At 34.4% G+C, this 18055-nt stretch overlaps 2 protein-coding genes across 2 annotated transcripts; one reads left to right on the plus strand and one right to left on the minus strand.

Annotated features, from left to right (window-relative positions):
- Positions 1–121: 121 nt before the first annotated feature.
- Positions 122–8374, plus strand: LOC105335023 (ubiquilin-1). The gene is made up of 15 exons (XM_011438686.4): positions 122–265; positions 3307–3459; positions 3632–3688; positions 3800–3949; positions 4063–4188; positions 4694–4744; positions 4838–4915; positions 5050–5161; positions 5323–5484; positions 5941–6080; positions 6321–6404; positions 6656–6771; positions 6954–7212; positions 7572–7656; positions 7844–8374. The coding sequence occupies exons 1-15, from the start codon at positions 170–172 to the stop codon at positions 7903–7905; spliced, it is 1731 nt and encodes a 576-aa protein (XP_011436988.3). The 5' UTR covers positions 122–169; the 3' UTR covers positions 7906–8374.
- Positions 8375–10865: 2491 nt separating this feature from the next.
- LOC105335024 (DDB1- and CUL4-associated factor 12) lies at positions 10866–16645 on the minus strand. The gene is made up of 9 exons (XM_011438687.4): positions 16503–16645; positions 14603–14901; positions 14304–14510; positions 13969–14029; positions 13299–13489; positions 12674–12736; positions 12411–12570; positions 11615–11760; positions 10866–11438 (listed from the first exon to the last, which is right to left on the minus strand). Exons 1-9 carry the CDS (start codon positions 16507–16509, stop codon positions 11283–11285), a joined length of 1290 nt encoding a protein of 429 aa, XP_011436989.2. The 5' UTR covers positions 16510–16645; the 3' UTR covers positions 10866–11282.
- Between the last annotated feature and the right edge of the window lie 1410 nt (positions 16646–18055).

Here is an 18055-nt window from a genome sequence, read left to right on the forward strand (position 1 = left end):
TAATTCGATCATAAGAATTCTTCAAATCAAAGATTGGAATGAAAAGAAATGACATCACAATGTATAGGTTAATTCAATGATTAAATATGTTTTTTAACTAAAATGGTATAACGCCCTTCATAATTGTCGGGTTCAGCATACGCAAATTTACCCATAATTCCTTGAAGCCATGGCTGACGAAGAAAGTCCCAGAATAACAGTAACAGTAAAAACGCCGAAAGAGAAACATGATGTCGAAATTAATCAAGCTGCCGGCGTACGAGAAGTAAGAATAGGCTGTTGATGATGTTTAACTAAATCTAAAAGTGAATCTCATCAACATGTTTGGATATATTGAAATATTGACCACCTTCCCTGATAAACCGTCATGTGCAATGATACAGCAATATGACGTGTACTTAATTTACTATTTTCAAAGAATTGCCTGAGTAAAATGATATCGTCTTTAAGTAGTCATACATGATTATTTACTATAGTTATTGATACAAAATGCCAGTAACATTGTAACTTAAATAAAAGTTAAGAAATCAGTTGTATCATTTCATGGTAATTCCATTGTAGAGCATTGGATGTTGATACCAGCAGTAGTTCAAACACCTTTATGAAATGAAATATTTTTAAAATGTAATAATATTTTTTACGATGTTACTGGAGGGCATATCCAATAAGGTAATCACTTTCACTCTCAGATTCAATAAAAACATGTAGGAATGAGATATGGAATACAGGGCACTCCTCTTCTTATTTGAAAAATAATCAAACTTAGAGGGTGAATCCCTTTTCAGGCCTTTTAGAGGCAAGGTCTCCCTATGGACAATACACGTATATTCCAAAACTATAGAAATTTAACTCTATACCTATGAACTTGAAATTTTTTTGGAAGAATAACTCCACACACAGTAACATCAGTGCTATCCTTGAATTTGAATTTGCACTAACGTCATGTTTAGTGACATTTGTTCATAATGTTTAATGAGCAATAAAAACACCTATATACACCCCATGATTATAAGATTTATGAAACGTTATTCTTCTACAAATGGTCATTTTTATCTACCTAATTTCAAAATTAATGTGGAAAATAGTTTGAATTTTTGCCTCTTTGATAGAAATTGTCAATCGATGTCTACCTCTATTAATGCTACCATGACATCATAATGTCGTCTGAGTGTGCAGCATTTAGTGTTATGAAATAGATAGGCAGATCCAACTTCAATTTTTCAATTTATTATATGCAATTTGATAGCAATAACATGGTCACATCGTTACGTAAAACATTATGTCATTTAAGAGTTTGCTAACTCACATATCATATCAAGAACAAAATCTGATCGTGAGTACTGCTGACAGTAGCACATATGCACACAATGTTCTTTGGATCTCATAAAATTTATGACAAGTTTGGTTTTTAAGATGCTTATTTATGTATCTGTGAAGAACTTTTATTAATTTATTGCTATGAGTTACTGTCTTCATGATACATAGTTGATCAAATTTTTAACATTGCCTGTCTAAAACATCAGGTAGTGATCATGGTTGTAATATTGAAAATTTTTATAAATTAACGATGGGTGAATCTTACAAACTTTATATGGAATGTGAAACAGTGATGACAGTGTTAGGCAGAATTTGGAATGTAAATGCTTTGTGCTGGGCATTCATTTTTTTCCAAACCAGTTTTAGTTAAACACATTATACAATCATGTAATATCTGTACAGTAATTTTTGTCATGATAAAAATCATTACAATCATACAGATTTGTTATTCATTTTTACTTTTAATGTCTTTATCAAAATTATTTACTGCAAATATAAGGTGATAAGAAAAACATCTAGGTGAATCACTATTATGTTAATTATGTTCAAGCTTACTGTACATTCACACATGTACAATATTTCACCATTCTGAATTCATTTTTAATATGTTTTACGGTGTGACCGTTGGGGCGAGCGCAGAAGGAACCACACATCTGTCATCATTGTTAAATGCAACCCGTGAACTTGCCCTAACCAAAAAACTTTGGCTTTGTCTCGAAAACTTTTACCACCGCAAGGAACCCGAAGTTATCAAACTTTTATTCCAATGGCCCTTCCTAAAACAAACTTAAACAAACTACCACTGAGCATTAATAAAATGTTAAACAGACTTACATTGTATTAAAATATTTTGATAAACACAACGCCGTTTTTTTTTGTTGATACAATTATGTTTTATCTTTTCTTTACCTTTTAATAATGATCATTAAAATCAGTAAAAAATAAATTGTGTCTGTTATTTCTCATGTTGTTCCTTGTTGTAACCTGTGTTTTAACTATTTTCCTCTGTGACATTAATTTTGTTTTAAATCTTATTAATTTTTGTACGCTATATAAGCGTTGTAGACATGTGCCCTTACCCCTTTTTTAGTGTGTGATATCCAATATTATTTGACCACATATGCAACTATATAGCAAATACATGTACCTGTAGATATTTTAACAGTTTAATTCTTTTCTTTTATCTATTCATTACAAAATGACGTGGCTGCACGTAGATCTAATAATGATTAGACTTTTCTTTCTTAATAATTTTTGTCACCTACCTAACGTATGCATATATGATTGGATCAATATGACAATAAATTTAGCATGGAACTTGCATGTGTATTTACTAAGCAAAAAAAAAATCATCAAAACAAAACTAATCAGCCAAAGAGCCACCGTTAACACTGATACTGAGTACTTCCTACATGTTACATCCAGTACATATGCTTGATCCACCTCTAAATGTATCACGGGAAATTAAAACGCGAGTACTTTGTGACGTCAAAGTTAACCTCCTTTTGCGCTCGACAGTTTTCGTAAATTGTCGGACAAATTCGGGAAAGGAAATGACGTCATATGTCAGCAAAAGTTCAGTTTTTTACGTAAGCTTATGTGTTGTTTACTGTAATGTTTTTAGAAGGATTTTTTTATTGTTAAATGAAAATGATGTATGCAATTTAGAGGTAAGAATTTTCCGTAGAATCACTTCCTGTTCCACCATGTTGCTATGCACCGCAAAGGATCACTGGGATAGTAGAACGTTTTCACGCGGGTCCACAAAATTTTCTTTGAACAATGTGCAGATTTCAACTCGAATTTTCTCCGTTCATACACGTTGTCTATGGAGCTCGCTACGCGAGCGGTGCTTCGCGCCGCCTCGCTGCGCTCGCTATAAACTTAGGACTTTTAAATCGGCTACTTATTAGATTTGCCCACTTGAGGATGAAAGGAATGAAACTGAAATGAGCCTATATGTATACTAATAGTGTTATTACATTGCAGTTTAAGGAAGAAGTGGGCAAGAAATTTTCAGCACCTATTGAGCAGCTGTGTTTAATATTTGCTGGAAAAATTCTAAAGGATGGAGATACACTGGCCCAGCATGGAATAAAAGATGGACTTACAGTTCATCTAGTGATTAAATCATCCAACAGGGTAAATATCGTCACAAAAAGAAAAACTAAATTGAATATTTAGAATTTACTATTGAGGTTGCATAGCAATGCATCTAGAGATGAAAGCTATCTTCATGTAATAATTATTAGATAATGGGTACATCAGTTTATATACATGTAAATATAGTTAAAATTAGCATGTTTCTTTTCAGTCGCAAGAACAGGCTGCTCAGAGATCCACAACACCCTCCAGCGCACCCACTACAGGGGTAAGATTGATCAGAGATAGGGCACTGATTACTACAAAAAATCATTATGTTAAAATAAAATGTTTCATAATATGACACATTTATATTTATGTAATGTACATGTACTTACAGTCAACCACTGGCGGGGGTGCGGGCACCGAGACCCCCAACCTCTCCCAGACTCCCTTTGGACTGGGAGGTTTAGGGGGACTGGCAGGATTAGGAAATCTAGGAATGGGATCACACAATTTTATGGAGATGCAACAAAACATGCAGAGAGAGGTCAGTTATTTAAGAACATATCAGTGGTGATACATTGAATGGATTACATACTCTTCATGATGAATCTATTAAAAATTTTCTGTAACTGTAACCAGTGTGTATTTACCTTCTAGATGATGGCCAATCCAGATCTAATGCGACAGATGATGGAGAATCCGTTTGTACAACAGCTGATGTCTAATCCCGACGTAATGAGACAGATGATCACCAGCAACCCACAAATGAGAGAGCTTATGGAGGTAATCAGATCACAATTTTGTGCAACTGTGACCAGAACGAGTAAAGTGGAGTTTTTTCTGTTAAAATGTTAAAATGCTCTGATATTTCAATGTCTTGTCCAGATGCTTGAAGTGTAAAAATATGACATGAATTTTGAAACATTGCTTTGATGTTATACATGTGTATTAGTTTGAATATGGCCATGTTGCATAACTGGTACTTAGTGACTGTGTAAGTACATGTATCTAACAGATCAAATCCTATTACAGACATGTACATACATGTACCATGAAATGAAGAAAAATATCTATATTTTTATAGCTTCTGTTAGAAAATGTAATTGTTAAAGTCTTTTTATTCCTTTTTATATTAGTTTTTTTCATACCAACATGTATGGAGATTTTGAAATGAAGGGCATTCTGAAACTGCTTTGGCATTCCTGTTTTCTATATATTTTTTTAAATTCCATTGAATACACAATGCAGGTTACTGGTGTTGATTTGATCATTAAAACTTTTTTTTCAGAGAAACCCAGAAATTTCCCACATGTTGAACAACCCTGAATTAATGAGACAGGTAATAAAAATAGACAATCTCTGTGATAATGATATGACATTTCTTTGCCCCTTTGAAACTTGAAGCTTTCACAAATTTAATATGTTAATTTAGACCATGGAGTTAGCCAGGAATCCCGCCATGCTCCAGGAGTTAATGAGGTCTCAGGATCGTGCCATGAGTAACTTGGAGGTACATCTTTCTCTCTCTCTCTCTCTCTCTCTCTCTCTCTCTCTCCTGTGAAAACACAAATCAAAACACAAATTGATATACTTTGCAATGGTTAATACAAGAACATTGATTGATGTTTAAAATTATTTGTGTAGAGCATACCAGGAGGATTTAATGCTCTACAGAGGATGTACCGCGATGTACAAGAACCAATGATGGATGCTGCTTTTGGGAATCAAAATCCATTCGCCTCACTTGTCGGTCAAAGTAAGTAGTGCAGGTATCTAGAATTACAATGCAAAAACATTAAAATTAGTTCATAAACCAAAAATAATCAATAATCAGTACATGTATAGGTAAAGATTTAGAAACTTACCTAGTACCTTTATTTAACATGATTAATATGAATGCAAATAACTCTTTTTCAGACAACTCTGGTGCCCCCAATGCTCTGCAGGGAACAGAAAATAATCAGCCCCTCCCGAATCCCTGGGCCCCAGCCTCCACACAGAGTAGTTCCTCCCCCTCCTCCCCCTCCCCCGCCACCACCACGAGTTCTACAGCACCCACGTCAGCGGCCTCAATGCAGGGTAATCAAATTCCCTCCTTAGTTTGTCAGACTCAGAATGTACAATATATTGTAAAAATTCGTACTAAAATGTGATGTGAGCTATGTTTTATGCTTAGTGATGTCATACTGTACATGTTGTATATGTACATATACATATGTACATATGTACATATATGTTTTATGCTTGTGGGATATTAGTTATCCAGCAAACCTAAACCGACTCATATCAATGTTCGTAAAAAATTTTGATACCTATCCATTGTCCAAGCGTTGGTCAAACTTTGGCGATTTTCAAACACTCATTTTGAGTAATGATTATTTTACTTCGTGAAGGTACATGAGGGGTTTTCCAAACAGTACAGTAAATAATTTATGGTAGCAAACGTTCGGTAGATAAGAAGAATAAATTTTTGTTTGCAATTTTCGCATACATATACATCCTTGATATACAGTGCATCATAATATTGTGTTGTAGACATGTTTGGTAGTCGAGGGATGCAGAGTTTGATGCAGCAGATGACACAGAACCCACAGCTGATGGAGAATATGTTACAGGCACCCTACATGCAGTCAATGCTCCAGTCAATGTCAGCAAACCCAGAGATGGCAAACCAGGTACAAACCGTACAATACTGTAATTATAACCTATTGCTTCTTGCAGAAATAAAAATCAGATTTCTAGCTCTCAAGGTAAAATAAATAACAGATCAAATACGGAAACTCCGCTCTTCAGGGTTGGTAATGTAAGCCCAAAATTGTGTTCATCCCTCCAGTGTTTCAACGTTGATCACACTCTCCATCTGTAGTTACATGTATGTATAATCAGAAACTTGATGGTATCATGTTGGTTTTCAGATAATTGGGTCAAATCCAATGTTTGCTGGTAACCCTCAACTTCAACAACAGGTGATGCAACAGCTCCCCACTATGATGCAACAGGTATGAAAAATAACAAAGCTTCATGTATATAGCACCGGGAATTAATTAAAATTTTAGAGTAAAGAAATCATAAATGGTATGGAATTTGTGTATGACTGTGTCTTATACATGTACATTGTAAAATGTTAGTCATATCGTCGTTTGAACCTTGACACATTTTACATTTTTACATATTCTGACATTTAAATAAGCAGCCTTGGTTAAGGTGTAGCTACACTGGCTAACTATTATATGTACCTGTATTTGAACAGCTGCAGAATCCAGAGATGCAGGCTTTACTGTCCAACCCCCAGGCATTAAATGCTGTGATGCAGATACAGCAGGGACTGAGCACCCTCCAAAGTACTGCGCCCTCACTTTTTCCAGGGTGAGTTCTGGAACTAGACATTTGGTGACTGTCACACCACGAAATGATGGGTGAAAATAAAATAAAACCATGCATACTGTATAATTTTTAAATACGAATACTGGTGTAGTGGTAAATTTACAGAGATTTAAAAAGTTTTGATTATAATGTTTAAAAATCTCCCCATTATGCAATGTATGTAGAGTGAACCCTGGGTCCTTGCCTATCGGTGGATCGACTCCCACAACAAACACAGTGGCCACAACAACAGCAGCATCAGCCTCCACGGACACCACGAGCTCCTCCACCAATTCTACCACCACCACCACAACAGCCACAACATCCTCCACAGGTGGTACAACTACCACACCCTCTACAGCGGCACCTGGCACGCAACAGAATCCTGAACAACTCTCCAACCTCATGGCACACATGATGCAGTTAATGGCGGGTGGTAACCAGGTGAGAAAAGCACAGTAAAAACTTTTGATATAATTGTCGTAGCCAAGTGTAAAGTTACATTACCCAAAATGAGGCAAATCTAAAACTTTTAAAATTTGTGTTTCTCAATTTTTGTGATAAAATATAAACAGTACACAATAGCCAACACATTTTCTGCATATTTAGTTTTTTTTATATGAAAATGACTGCAAAGATTCATAAAATAACTGGTTGCAAAAATCATGATATACATTGTAAGGTAACATACATGTACACTTACTGTACTTTAAACATCTTATTTCTAAAGAGGCACTAAGTAACTTATAAAAAACCAGTGCATCCATCTGCATCATAATGTGATTTTTTTTTTTTATCATTAGAATCAGCCCCCTGAGCAGAGGTATGCAGCTCAGCTGGATCAGCTAGCCACAATGGGATTTGTTGACAGAGAGGCCAACATTAGAGGTAGGTTCTGCTGACTTTACTTCACAGATGAACTATTATGTAAATCGGCTTATGTATACAATTTTTTCCTTCCCAGTCAAGCCCCCCCCCCAAAAAAAAATCTGCTCTCCCTTATCAAGTAGAGTTCTTTAAAAAAAAGAAAGAAAAATATTGATTGTATATTTAATGTTTGAATTTCTTTTCACAGCTCTTCAGGCTACACTGGGAGATGTAAATGCTGCAATAGACAGACTGCTACAACAGCGATGACATAGTTGTGATGAACTGTAACTTGGATAACATCATAAAATAAGAACTGAAGCATCCCCGGGAACTGGTTTACATTAAAAATGAGCTTTTACCTCCTTATGAAATCATCTCTATTAACTCGTATTACTTTTTCTTCCTTCATTATAAATCATTGCTCTCCTAGAAATGCACTTCTACATTGAACTGTGCTATGTTTGCAATGACCGATATTTTCTGACAGGGCATGATTTGCTCCGTGTGGTGAAACAATGGCTTGATTTTGTGTTTAGTCAGATTTTTTCTATGCGCAGTTCTGATATTCCAGAATGTCAAATAATATTTACCAGTTTATGTGTTTTGTATCATTTGCGGCATTGTAGGAAACCCACTGTATTGCATACCTTTGCTAACCATGGGCAAGCTTCCTGAAATTTCTGGGTTACATAAATATCGATCTTTTCAATCCAGGAATGAGAATGAAATGTAAAAACAAGGAACACCCGCTAAGGATGTGTTGCACATATTAACACCTCTGAGTAAGATTTACAAAAGTGTGAAGGATCTAATCAAGTAGGGCATAAATACATATATTTCATGTGACCAAGAAAATTTCAGAGAGAGTATGCTTAAACACAGTGGGTTTCTAATGATTCTTTTCAGGATTGGATGACAAATTGATGTTTAATTACATATTACATGAATTGTCAAGAAGTCCGAAACTCGACAGTTCCCTTGTTTCATTATTCATGGTGAAATATACAAGCCTATCAGTTGATAAAGTTTATTTGTCGGGGACGACTAAAATGATTCATTTTACCATCTTCCACCTGAACTCAAAGAAGATGTTGATATCAATTTAAATTTTACTGATTTTAGTCTTATAATAGATTTAAATGAATCCTAATAACAAGTATATTTAAAGCAAATTAAATGTTGTGTTTCTAAAAAAAAAACTTTTCTTTTTCTTAGCCAATTTTATTTATATTTGAGTTACTGAAAGGATGGAAAATTACTTAATAATAATAATACCTGTCTAATCAAATTATAATATTGATTTTTTTTGCCTTTGACTGCTTTTGTATATCAGATTTTAAAAAAAGCTAATGAGATGTTATTTTGACAGGATTTCAAATATTAATGAATTTTGTGAATCTTAAATATTCATACTGAATGCAAGATATATATAAGATACAGTATACAGTGTATGTATATACTGTAATGTATATTTTGCTGGTCCATTTATTTTTATCCGAGTGTCATTAAGCAGTATAAATTTTGAACAGCTGGTTGACATGTCAGTTCATGACAAATACATGTAAAAACCCATGTGTTGATGTAAAATGCATGTTAATACATGTACTGGGCCTTGTTATTTAAAAGAATGATTTATTTGCTGTTGTACAGTGTATGAATAAAACGCATAGATGTATCCCAAATTGTTGATGTTATTGATATTCTGTACAATTACCCGTACATGAGTAGCCTATTGATGAGGTCAGTACATGTGCATGGTTCTATAGACCTGGCCCTGGGGCCATAAAACTTAAACGAGCTTACTTTTGATCTAAGTTTCGCTTTTACATAAGGAACATATAGTGGAAAAGTGAGAATGAGATCAAAAGTGAACTTGTCTTAGTTTTATGGCCCTGGGGCCTGATGAGAGTACAGTAAAACCTGATTATAGCGAACACGCTTTATATAATGAATTGACACTTACAGCAAAGTGCTTTCCATTCCCCATGACCTAATAACAAACTTGACGGGTATAACAAATTACGCTTATAACGAAGCAAAATCGCCTTTCCCTTGGCACTTTGTTTTAAGCGTGTTTTACTGTTTATCAACATGGTTTTATAGACCTGATGAGAGTATATCGACATGGGAGGAACTCCGAGGTTGATATACACTTATCAGGTCTATAAAACCATGTAATGGCCAATGTCAGAGGGCCATAATTGTTTCATTATAATAAATCTAATACTCTTCAGTATAACTGTTAAATATTTGATTCATAATGTATTAGCATTGATTCGCTACGACGTCATAGATTTGCGAATGCTAATGCCTGTATCTAGTCATGAAATTGTAGTTCTTCAGTAGAAGATTTTTAAACATTTTCCCTATATCTCTTAGGGCCCCAGTCTTGGTCTGGGGGTTATGGTTTTTACAATTTATAATCTCCACTTTATATGCAAGCTTTTGTGTATATATTGGCATTTCTCGTGCAGTGGTTCTTCAGAATTTGTGCCCTATTTTCACAATTTCGCGTTTATCTCCCATTTAAAAAGGGTTTCCTCTTTTATTTCAATGATATACAGTCCACTTTCTATTAGGACGCATTGTACCAATTTAGTTAGGTTTGGCCAAAGAAATCAAAAATGTGAAAAGTTTACAGAAAAGACACTATACTGTCAGATGGATGGACAACAGGTGATCAGAAAATCTCACTTTAACCTTTAGTTCAGATGAACTTACATGTACAATGAAAACTTTTAGTTTTTGGAGGTTTGAAAACAAGATATGTTATGACTCAATGCTATTAAATTGTCTATAAGCACCTGTTGGCATTCACCTGAAGCTAGAGATTTCCATAACACAAAATAAAGATCAAATTGCAGTAGGGTATTCATCCTGAATCTGAGGAAATTAAAAAAGATTTTGTTTATGGTCAGTTTGTGTGCACCCAAACAAGGTTTATGTTAAAAATTATTGATTTTAGTCTTGCAACAGATTTAAATAAACCTATCATGTTGTTTCTCTTTATTTTTTTTATCTGAGTGTCCTTTAGCAGTAAACTTTTTTAAAAGCTGGGCTCTATGTATTTTTGGGGAAGCTAAATATTTGTATTGACCTCAAAAATAGCAATAATTGTATGATACTGTAACCGCTATAAATTCCATTACAGTTTTTTGCCCCTATAAAACTACATGATCTAGGAAAATGTTTTTTCTTAAAACTGAAAGGAATCTTAAAACACCAAATAAAACGATAAATAATAATTTTATTACATATGCATAAAATGTCATTAACACCATAACATGGTAGTATGAGTAACAAAATAATTCATCATTTAACTGATGAAAATATCTTTCTGAAACAGAAGTCACCTGACCCTAGAATCGGCAGCATAAATCTATCACTCAAGCACATACACAAACAGGCACACACACAAAGCCTTCTCATTACGACAATTAAACAATTGGGGACTTTGCGAGATCAACAATATTTAACTAAGGGTAGAAATAATTTCAGTTTACAGTCTCTTTCAACCTTTAAATGATATAAAATGTGATTGTTATCTAAGGGGACATTCAATCTATCAGTAAAACTACCCAACAAGGTAAATTATATTCTAATCAAATAAATAAATTGCTGATTCCTGGATTGTGATTACTGTTCTATCTCCAGAGACCAGCGTAATTTCCCCACAATCCTGCGGGTAGGGGACCTCCTGCTGCAAACAAACGAGTCCCCGTACTGTCGTAGCGATGGGTATAAATAGCACTGGGGTAATCTGACTCCCAGAAAAAGTCTCTGTATGTCTCATCATGTCGCTGAAAGAAAGAGAACAAGCATAAACTGATTGTTGATTACTTGTACATATATAAATAAATCTTCCTCTTACACAAGAAGGGTTTTAATTCATACAATACTGCCATCCCCATTGGGATCAGCATTTTCTTTGCAACAAAGAATGCAAACTGAAAGCAACAAAGTGGACATTTCTTACCAGCCAACCGCTTCCTACGTTGAGGGAACATGCATGACCACATTCACTCTCTAGGTAGCGCCCTGCCCTGATGTCGAAGAACAGAATCACCCCCACACCTGTCCCTATGGTCAGAATGTCATCAGTGAAGGTCAGAGACCTTACACCTGTAAATGAAACAGACAACAATTACCTACAGGTACATGTATATACATGTATGAAGTAAATGTACATTGCACTTGTTTTTATGGCTTACACTCTCTGCTAAGACAAGGAGTATTTGAATTTGTACTGAAATTAAAATGGCACTTAATCTTTGATATCAAAAACACATTGAAATGCAGTGTGAAGTTTCAATGTTAATTTCCATGTTCATAGATGTATCAATTAATATACATAATCATTGCACCATAATTGCTTATTACACATGTATATATAAATATGTACATTAAAATCCTTGCAAACCACAAGACAAGACAGTGACAAACGGCCTCCAGCAAATCATTACATTTGGTTACCAAAAACAGTATACATGTGTGTATGGCAGGCTAATACTGTACATGTAAATCAAACAATGTTTGATGCTTGGTATATTCTTGTACACAATTATTACTTTAATATCAGCAAATAAAATAAAATATTTTTATTCAAACACTCTTATGTTGTATGTACATTACAAATTTGTATCATATATGTATTGATCTAACTTGTTGAATTTTTCATTGTTTTCATCATAGTACAGTCCAGTTCAATATTTGCATGTAGGTAGCCCAATGGAATCGAATGACAGAAATAGGAGAGTGGTTCAAGCACTTACCACTGCCTCTGTGCTTAGATACTATTGATGTTTGTGTGTTTGGGCAGCGAGGATCGAGTAGATCTATATGGGACTGTGACCCCACAGCATAACTGCAGTACCTCTTAGACACTGTCATACAAACATTCTCACGTGAGTGAATAAGACCTCGATGACTTCTCTGTTAAAAAACAGAAAAATGAATCATTAATGTTTCTATTGTATGCAATAATCAATAGCTGAACCAACAAAATATTTTCATAGTTTTAAAACTTTGTACTTACAGCATTAAATGTTTCAACATCCCACAAATGAAAGTAAGCGTTTAATGACAAAACAGCAAGCTCCTATAAAAGAAAAATCATAGAAGTCTTTACATTGAGATGAAGTCTTTACACTGAGATGAAGTCTTTACATTGAGATGAAGTCTTTACAATGAGATGAAGGCTTTACAATGAGATGAAGTCTTTACATTGAGATGAAGTATTAAAATTGTTGATTGAGATGAAGTGTTTACAATGAGATGAAGTCTTTACATTGAGATGAAGTCTTTACATTGAGATGAAGTCTTTACATTGAGATACATTCTCATTAAAATCACACAACATATACAGTAAAACTCACTGGACCCAGATTTAAGGAAATTTGGCTACAAGGAATATTAAGATATATTCCCCTTGCCCTATCTTTACACTTTCTTACATGTACATGTATATAGATATCAATTCCCCTCCCTAGCACTTCCTAAAAAGCAATTTCAACCTCTGTTTCTATATATAAATTCCCCTCCCTAACACTTCCTGATAAGCAATTTCAACCTCTGCCACTATATACATGTATACATTCCCCTCCCCTGCACTTCCTTATAAGTAAGCTCTCCTGTAACATCCATGAATCATAGAGCCTTACCTTTCTGTCATCGTTATAGGCCAAGGCTCTGACTTTCTGAGCCTTCTCACAGAACCTGGACACAACAGGGGTGGTGATGGCATAGTCTGGCACTGGGATCCCAGTGCTGCTGGATGGAAGGGTGGAAATCTCTGCGGGGTCACTCTCTGCCATCTCTACCCTCCACAACGCCAGCTTGCTGTCCCTGGACCCTGTTGGCAATTAAGTTAGACAATTAACTACGTGGAGAAAACAGTGTACACAAGAGAAGGAGGTTAAGGGATTTTACATTTCTAACAAGCAAATGAAATTAGAATACTTATAAAATTACAAACACCCTCATGTCAGCAATTGAAAATATTGTGTATCCATACTACAAAATGTTAATAAGATGAAACAACATAGTTTACTTCCTATAAATGAAAAGTTGGTACAGTATTAATGAGCCAACATATATTTTTTTATAAAGGTCTGTATGATTTCCTAATTCATTTTAAGGAAATATTTGATGCTAAAGATACTTTAGACATTTCACTTTGTAACCAAAGATCACTATTTTTCATCTAAAATTGCAAGGTTTTTTTCATTGTGAAAAATTGCAGGCCTGTCAACCTGGATTTTCCCACTCAGCTACAGTTCTACAGCTACACATAAACATGTAGGTAACCTTTTTAAGTAGACTGTTACATACCTGTGACTAAGTATTCGTCATCTATCCAAGTGATGTCAAATATCCAATCATTGTGACCATTCTAATAAAACAAAAAGTTTACACATGTTCTCATTAAATGACTACAAGATACCAATGGGCCACATCAGTGTGTGACACCTGAGCAACAAGGTCTAAGTTCGACCATATATTATCCTTTTATCTTTATTTTTATCTAATGCAAAAACACATCTTGTTGCATCTCATGCAAAAAATAACATTATCTCTACAAAAGTGCAAAATAAATAGACATCATCAGTAAATTATTTGAGTGCAGATTTGTGACATGTACGTTGCCTTTGAGATTCATCACTAACCTCCCCCACCATGGCAGGGTCAAAGGTTGGCAGCTGGTACACTGCCAGGTCATTGGTGTTCTCTGCCCCTGTAGCAAACAGGGTCTGGGAGGGGTTTAAGGCAATACTGTGAATCCCACAGGGGCATTCTGCAGGAATACTGTTTTTACTGCTCTTTAGAGAAGGTATGTGAAACTGTTTTCCTGTCTTAGTGTCCAGGACAATCAGCTGAAATTGAGTAGGAAATTTAATGGAATTAGGACAAATCTTTTATCAACAAAACAAGTTTCTTCACACAATTCACATATCATTCACCATACCTTGTTACATTTAGTTCCCATGGCAACCTGTCTATCATCCAGCCAGTGAGATGAGAAGATTTTATTTATCTTCCCCAATTCAAATTCTTTTTCAGCCAGTAGGGGTGGTATGTGCTTTGAAACATATGGGGACAGCAATTTTTCTTGGTTAACATTAAGCTGCTTTCCACCATACTGTCGATTTTGTATGTGACGAAACACATCTAGGTAACCATAATCTTGGTTATTCAAATCTCGACTCCGTGATTCTCTTCTTGATGCACTGCAGGGAGATCTAAAAGTGCAGTTTATAGGTTTACCTACAATGAAAAAGAATTTAGAATGCCTCAAGTGCTTTTTGTTTAGTCCAAAATAACATGTCTGATACAATCCTCACCAAAGCTAATATTAAATAAAAATTTAATAGAATACATCAAATAAATATTTAATTATTAAAATTAGAAATAAGTCTGTGTTGCGCAATTAAAAAGATTAAGACTGAATGTCAAAATATTTGAAATGGATACATACTGACAATCAAGAAAAGGAAATAGTAGTAATCACAATAATGTGACTAGATAAGATAGTCACTGCTATTCTACATGTGTAGTGAGATAATAAAAGTAAATCACTCTATCTTTTTGTAATGTGATCGTTTAACTTTTTCTTGTACGTGTTGTAAAGGTACATAAATTTTTGCTCACGTCACAAAATGACCCGCATCAAAGCCAAATCAATCTGTGTGACCTTACCCAGTACTCAATTTAATTAATTTGGCAATGTGAAATTTGATAAGAAATCATCTAATTTTCAGCACTAAGTCACATACAATTAAAGTTATCTAAAATAGCATTAATTGGGTAGCTAATGAATTCATTCTTATCTTACATCTCTGGCTTTATAATGATATATACATAGTAAACACCAGCCAAGATAGTTTTGGTTCAGAAGATATCTCATAACAGGGTACCAAGATGTAATGCGATACACTTACATAATTTGATTAATCAAAGTTTTTTTTAAGAATTTGCAGACTGATTCTTCTTTGTAGTAAATTGTACATATCTAGTCAGACCCCAACATCAACAAAATTTTCAAATCACTCAATTCAGTCCTCAATTCAAATTCTTTAAATAAAAGTGCATATATTTGGGGTAAAAACTCAGGCTTGAAGCTGAGTATTGATTTGAAGAAAGTTGGTGATGGCAAACTGGGCTATCTGTCGCTGGCATTTGAACCGGTCTGTCACATATCTCCCCATAAATGATCTTCACTCTTGAAGATCAACCCCAGGCTCTTTCCCTCTGAAGGAGTTAATCTGTAAGTTCCAGGGGTTGGCATGAAACCAAATGTGATGGGATGTGGGAGAAATAATGACAAACCAACTGGGATTTGAACCCAGGCCCCCTGAATCTCAATTCAGGTATTCTACAAACTGCTATCTGGTGCTGGAATTTGAACCAGTTTGACCGTCTCAATATTACATCCCAAACGGGCTATCATAACTACCTCTTAAACACAGAAAATATAAGGTTGTGGACAAATATACCTTAAACAAGATATTATAGCTTAATTAAGCTATTTTATAATTTCAAATAGTGAAGTATTCACACTAAGATTAAAAAAAAAATGCTGACTGCTGTTTGGTCATATGCATACTTTAATTTGCAAAAGAAATGCACATTTAGTCAACATATATCACCCATAACGAATTTATATTATAAAGTTAAATTGGATAAAAGTCTACATTTTACAAGAAAGACGAAAAAATTAAGCAAATGGGAAAAAATTGCCTTTAAGTCCCAAAAATTGAAACCTGGATCACGACGTAGCAGTGCGAGAATATAAATCGCTGAATCATGAAGTAGAACTATCTTAAAGAACAATGTATCAATATAATTTAACATATATATGATCTTACTATTCATATTTAGAACTCGTTAGTTCTTGCTTTGTCAAGTACATGGAGTATTCTCGATCTGGAAAAAAAAAATAAACATCAGCCGTTGGATTTCCTAGTCAAAATATTTGGGCGTAGGTTTCGTATCTAAAACAGGCTTCGTCGTATTTTTCAAAATAAATCACATAACGTTTTTTTTAATTTTGACTAAATTGAGAATATTTCACACATACTCAGAAAATATAAAGAATAAGATTTTAGTGTTTATTGAAGATACGAAACTATTGATATAATGTAGGACATTGTTTCGACCTGCGATGTTTCGGCCCGATAGATGTTTTGACCTGCACAGTTCCGACCCGAAATAATTGGCATTTGCAATATTATAGACTCGTTAAAATAGTTTTGTTGTTGATAATAATAATAATTGTATGAGACTTGATATAGAGTACACCATATGGTATTAACATGATTATAAATTAACTGAACATATACATAGTACATAATAATTAAAGCATTTATTAGCCCAAGTTCTCTATAAAAATAGAGTTCTCTGTTTAGTAGGACCGTGATTTAAGTTGTATATCATTCAGCATGTGAACTATTGGTCTTTGTAGTAATGGGTCCTTTAAAGCATTTAAACATGTGGACATGGTAACGATTTTGGTCAATTCCATTTTATATTTTTATCGTTTACAATGCTTTAGAAATGCATTTCTAACCATCAACCAAATTTTGAGCATCAGTCTTACAGTTGAGTTATAAACATGCTACACAAATCTTTCAGTTGTCACGTAAACAAGGCTCGTGCCCTGTTTTTGTTTACTTAGGTTCAATATACCGGTGAAAGCTGGTTTCTCTCACTTCATATTCGTCTTGAGCATGCCATTAATAAATAGTTTTTATAGTCTGTCCCAAGATATTTATGCTGCACATTTGGACAATTTTTAACAAAACTACACATACATGTGAAAGAAGTGCAATTGAATTCGATGAAAGGGAAAATTTCCAAGATAACTTCATTCACACATTAACTTATCATTTTTCCCTCTTAAACATCACAGGAACGAAAACAGATTTCCTACAGAGATTCATAATGACATCTAATTTCTCCATTCGGAAGTCACTCGGAATACCTCGCACAATTTCTCAACTTTTCACCCGGGCTTAATTATGGCTGATGCAATGCAAAATCCCCGTAGACTTTCTATTTTTAGCCGTGTATTGAAACCTGCCAAGCTAGAGGGGGCGTTTCAAAAGGGAAATCTTGGGATTTTTTCATACTATTGAATGAACATCGTCTGAATCAAGAGGTATTTATAAATATGGGATAATTTAAGAAAATATGCGGGAAAAATATCTTGGGACAGACTAGTGTTTATCACATTCATTTTAGGTCGAAAACTGTGAGCTCTGTATCTTGTTTATAACACGTACGATGACTGACACTCAACTTTTTGTTGACTATTAGAAATGCCTTTCCGAAGAATTGTAGACATTAAAAGCGGGAAAAAATTATTATTCACCAAAATCGTGACCATGCTCCTTAAAACTTTTATTCATATTCTTGTTTG

The sequence above is a fragment of the Magallana gigas genome, chromosome 6 (assembly GCF_963853765.1).
Source record: "Magallana gigas chromosome 6, xbMagGiga1.1, whole genome shotgun sequence".
NCBI classification, from domain to species: domain Eukaryota; kingdom Metazoa; phylum Mollusca; class Bivalvia; order Ostreida; family Ostreidae; genus Magallana; species Magallana gigas.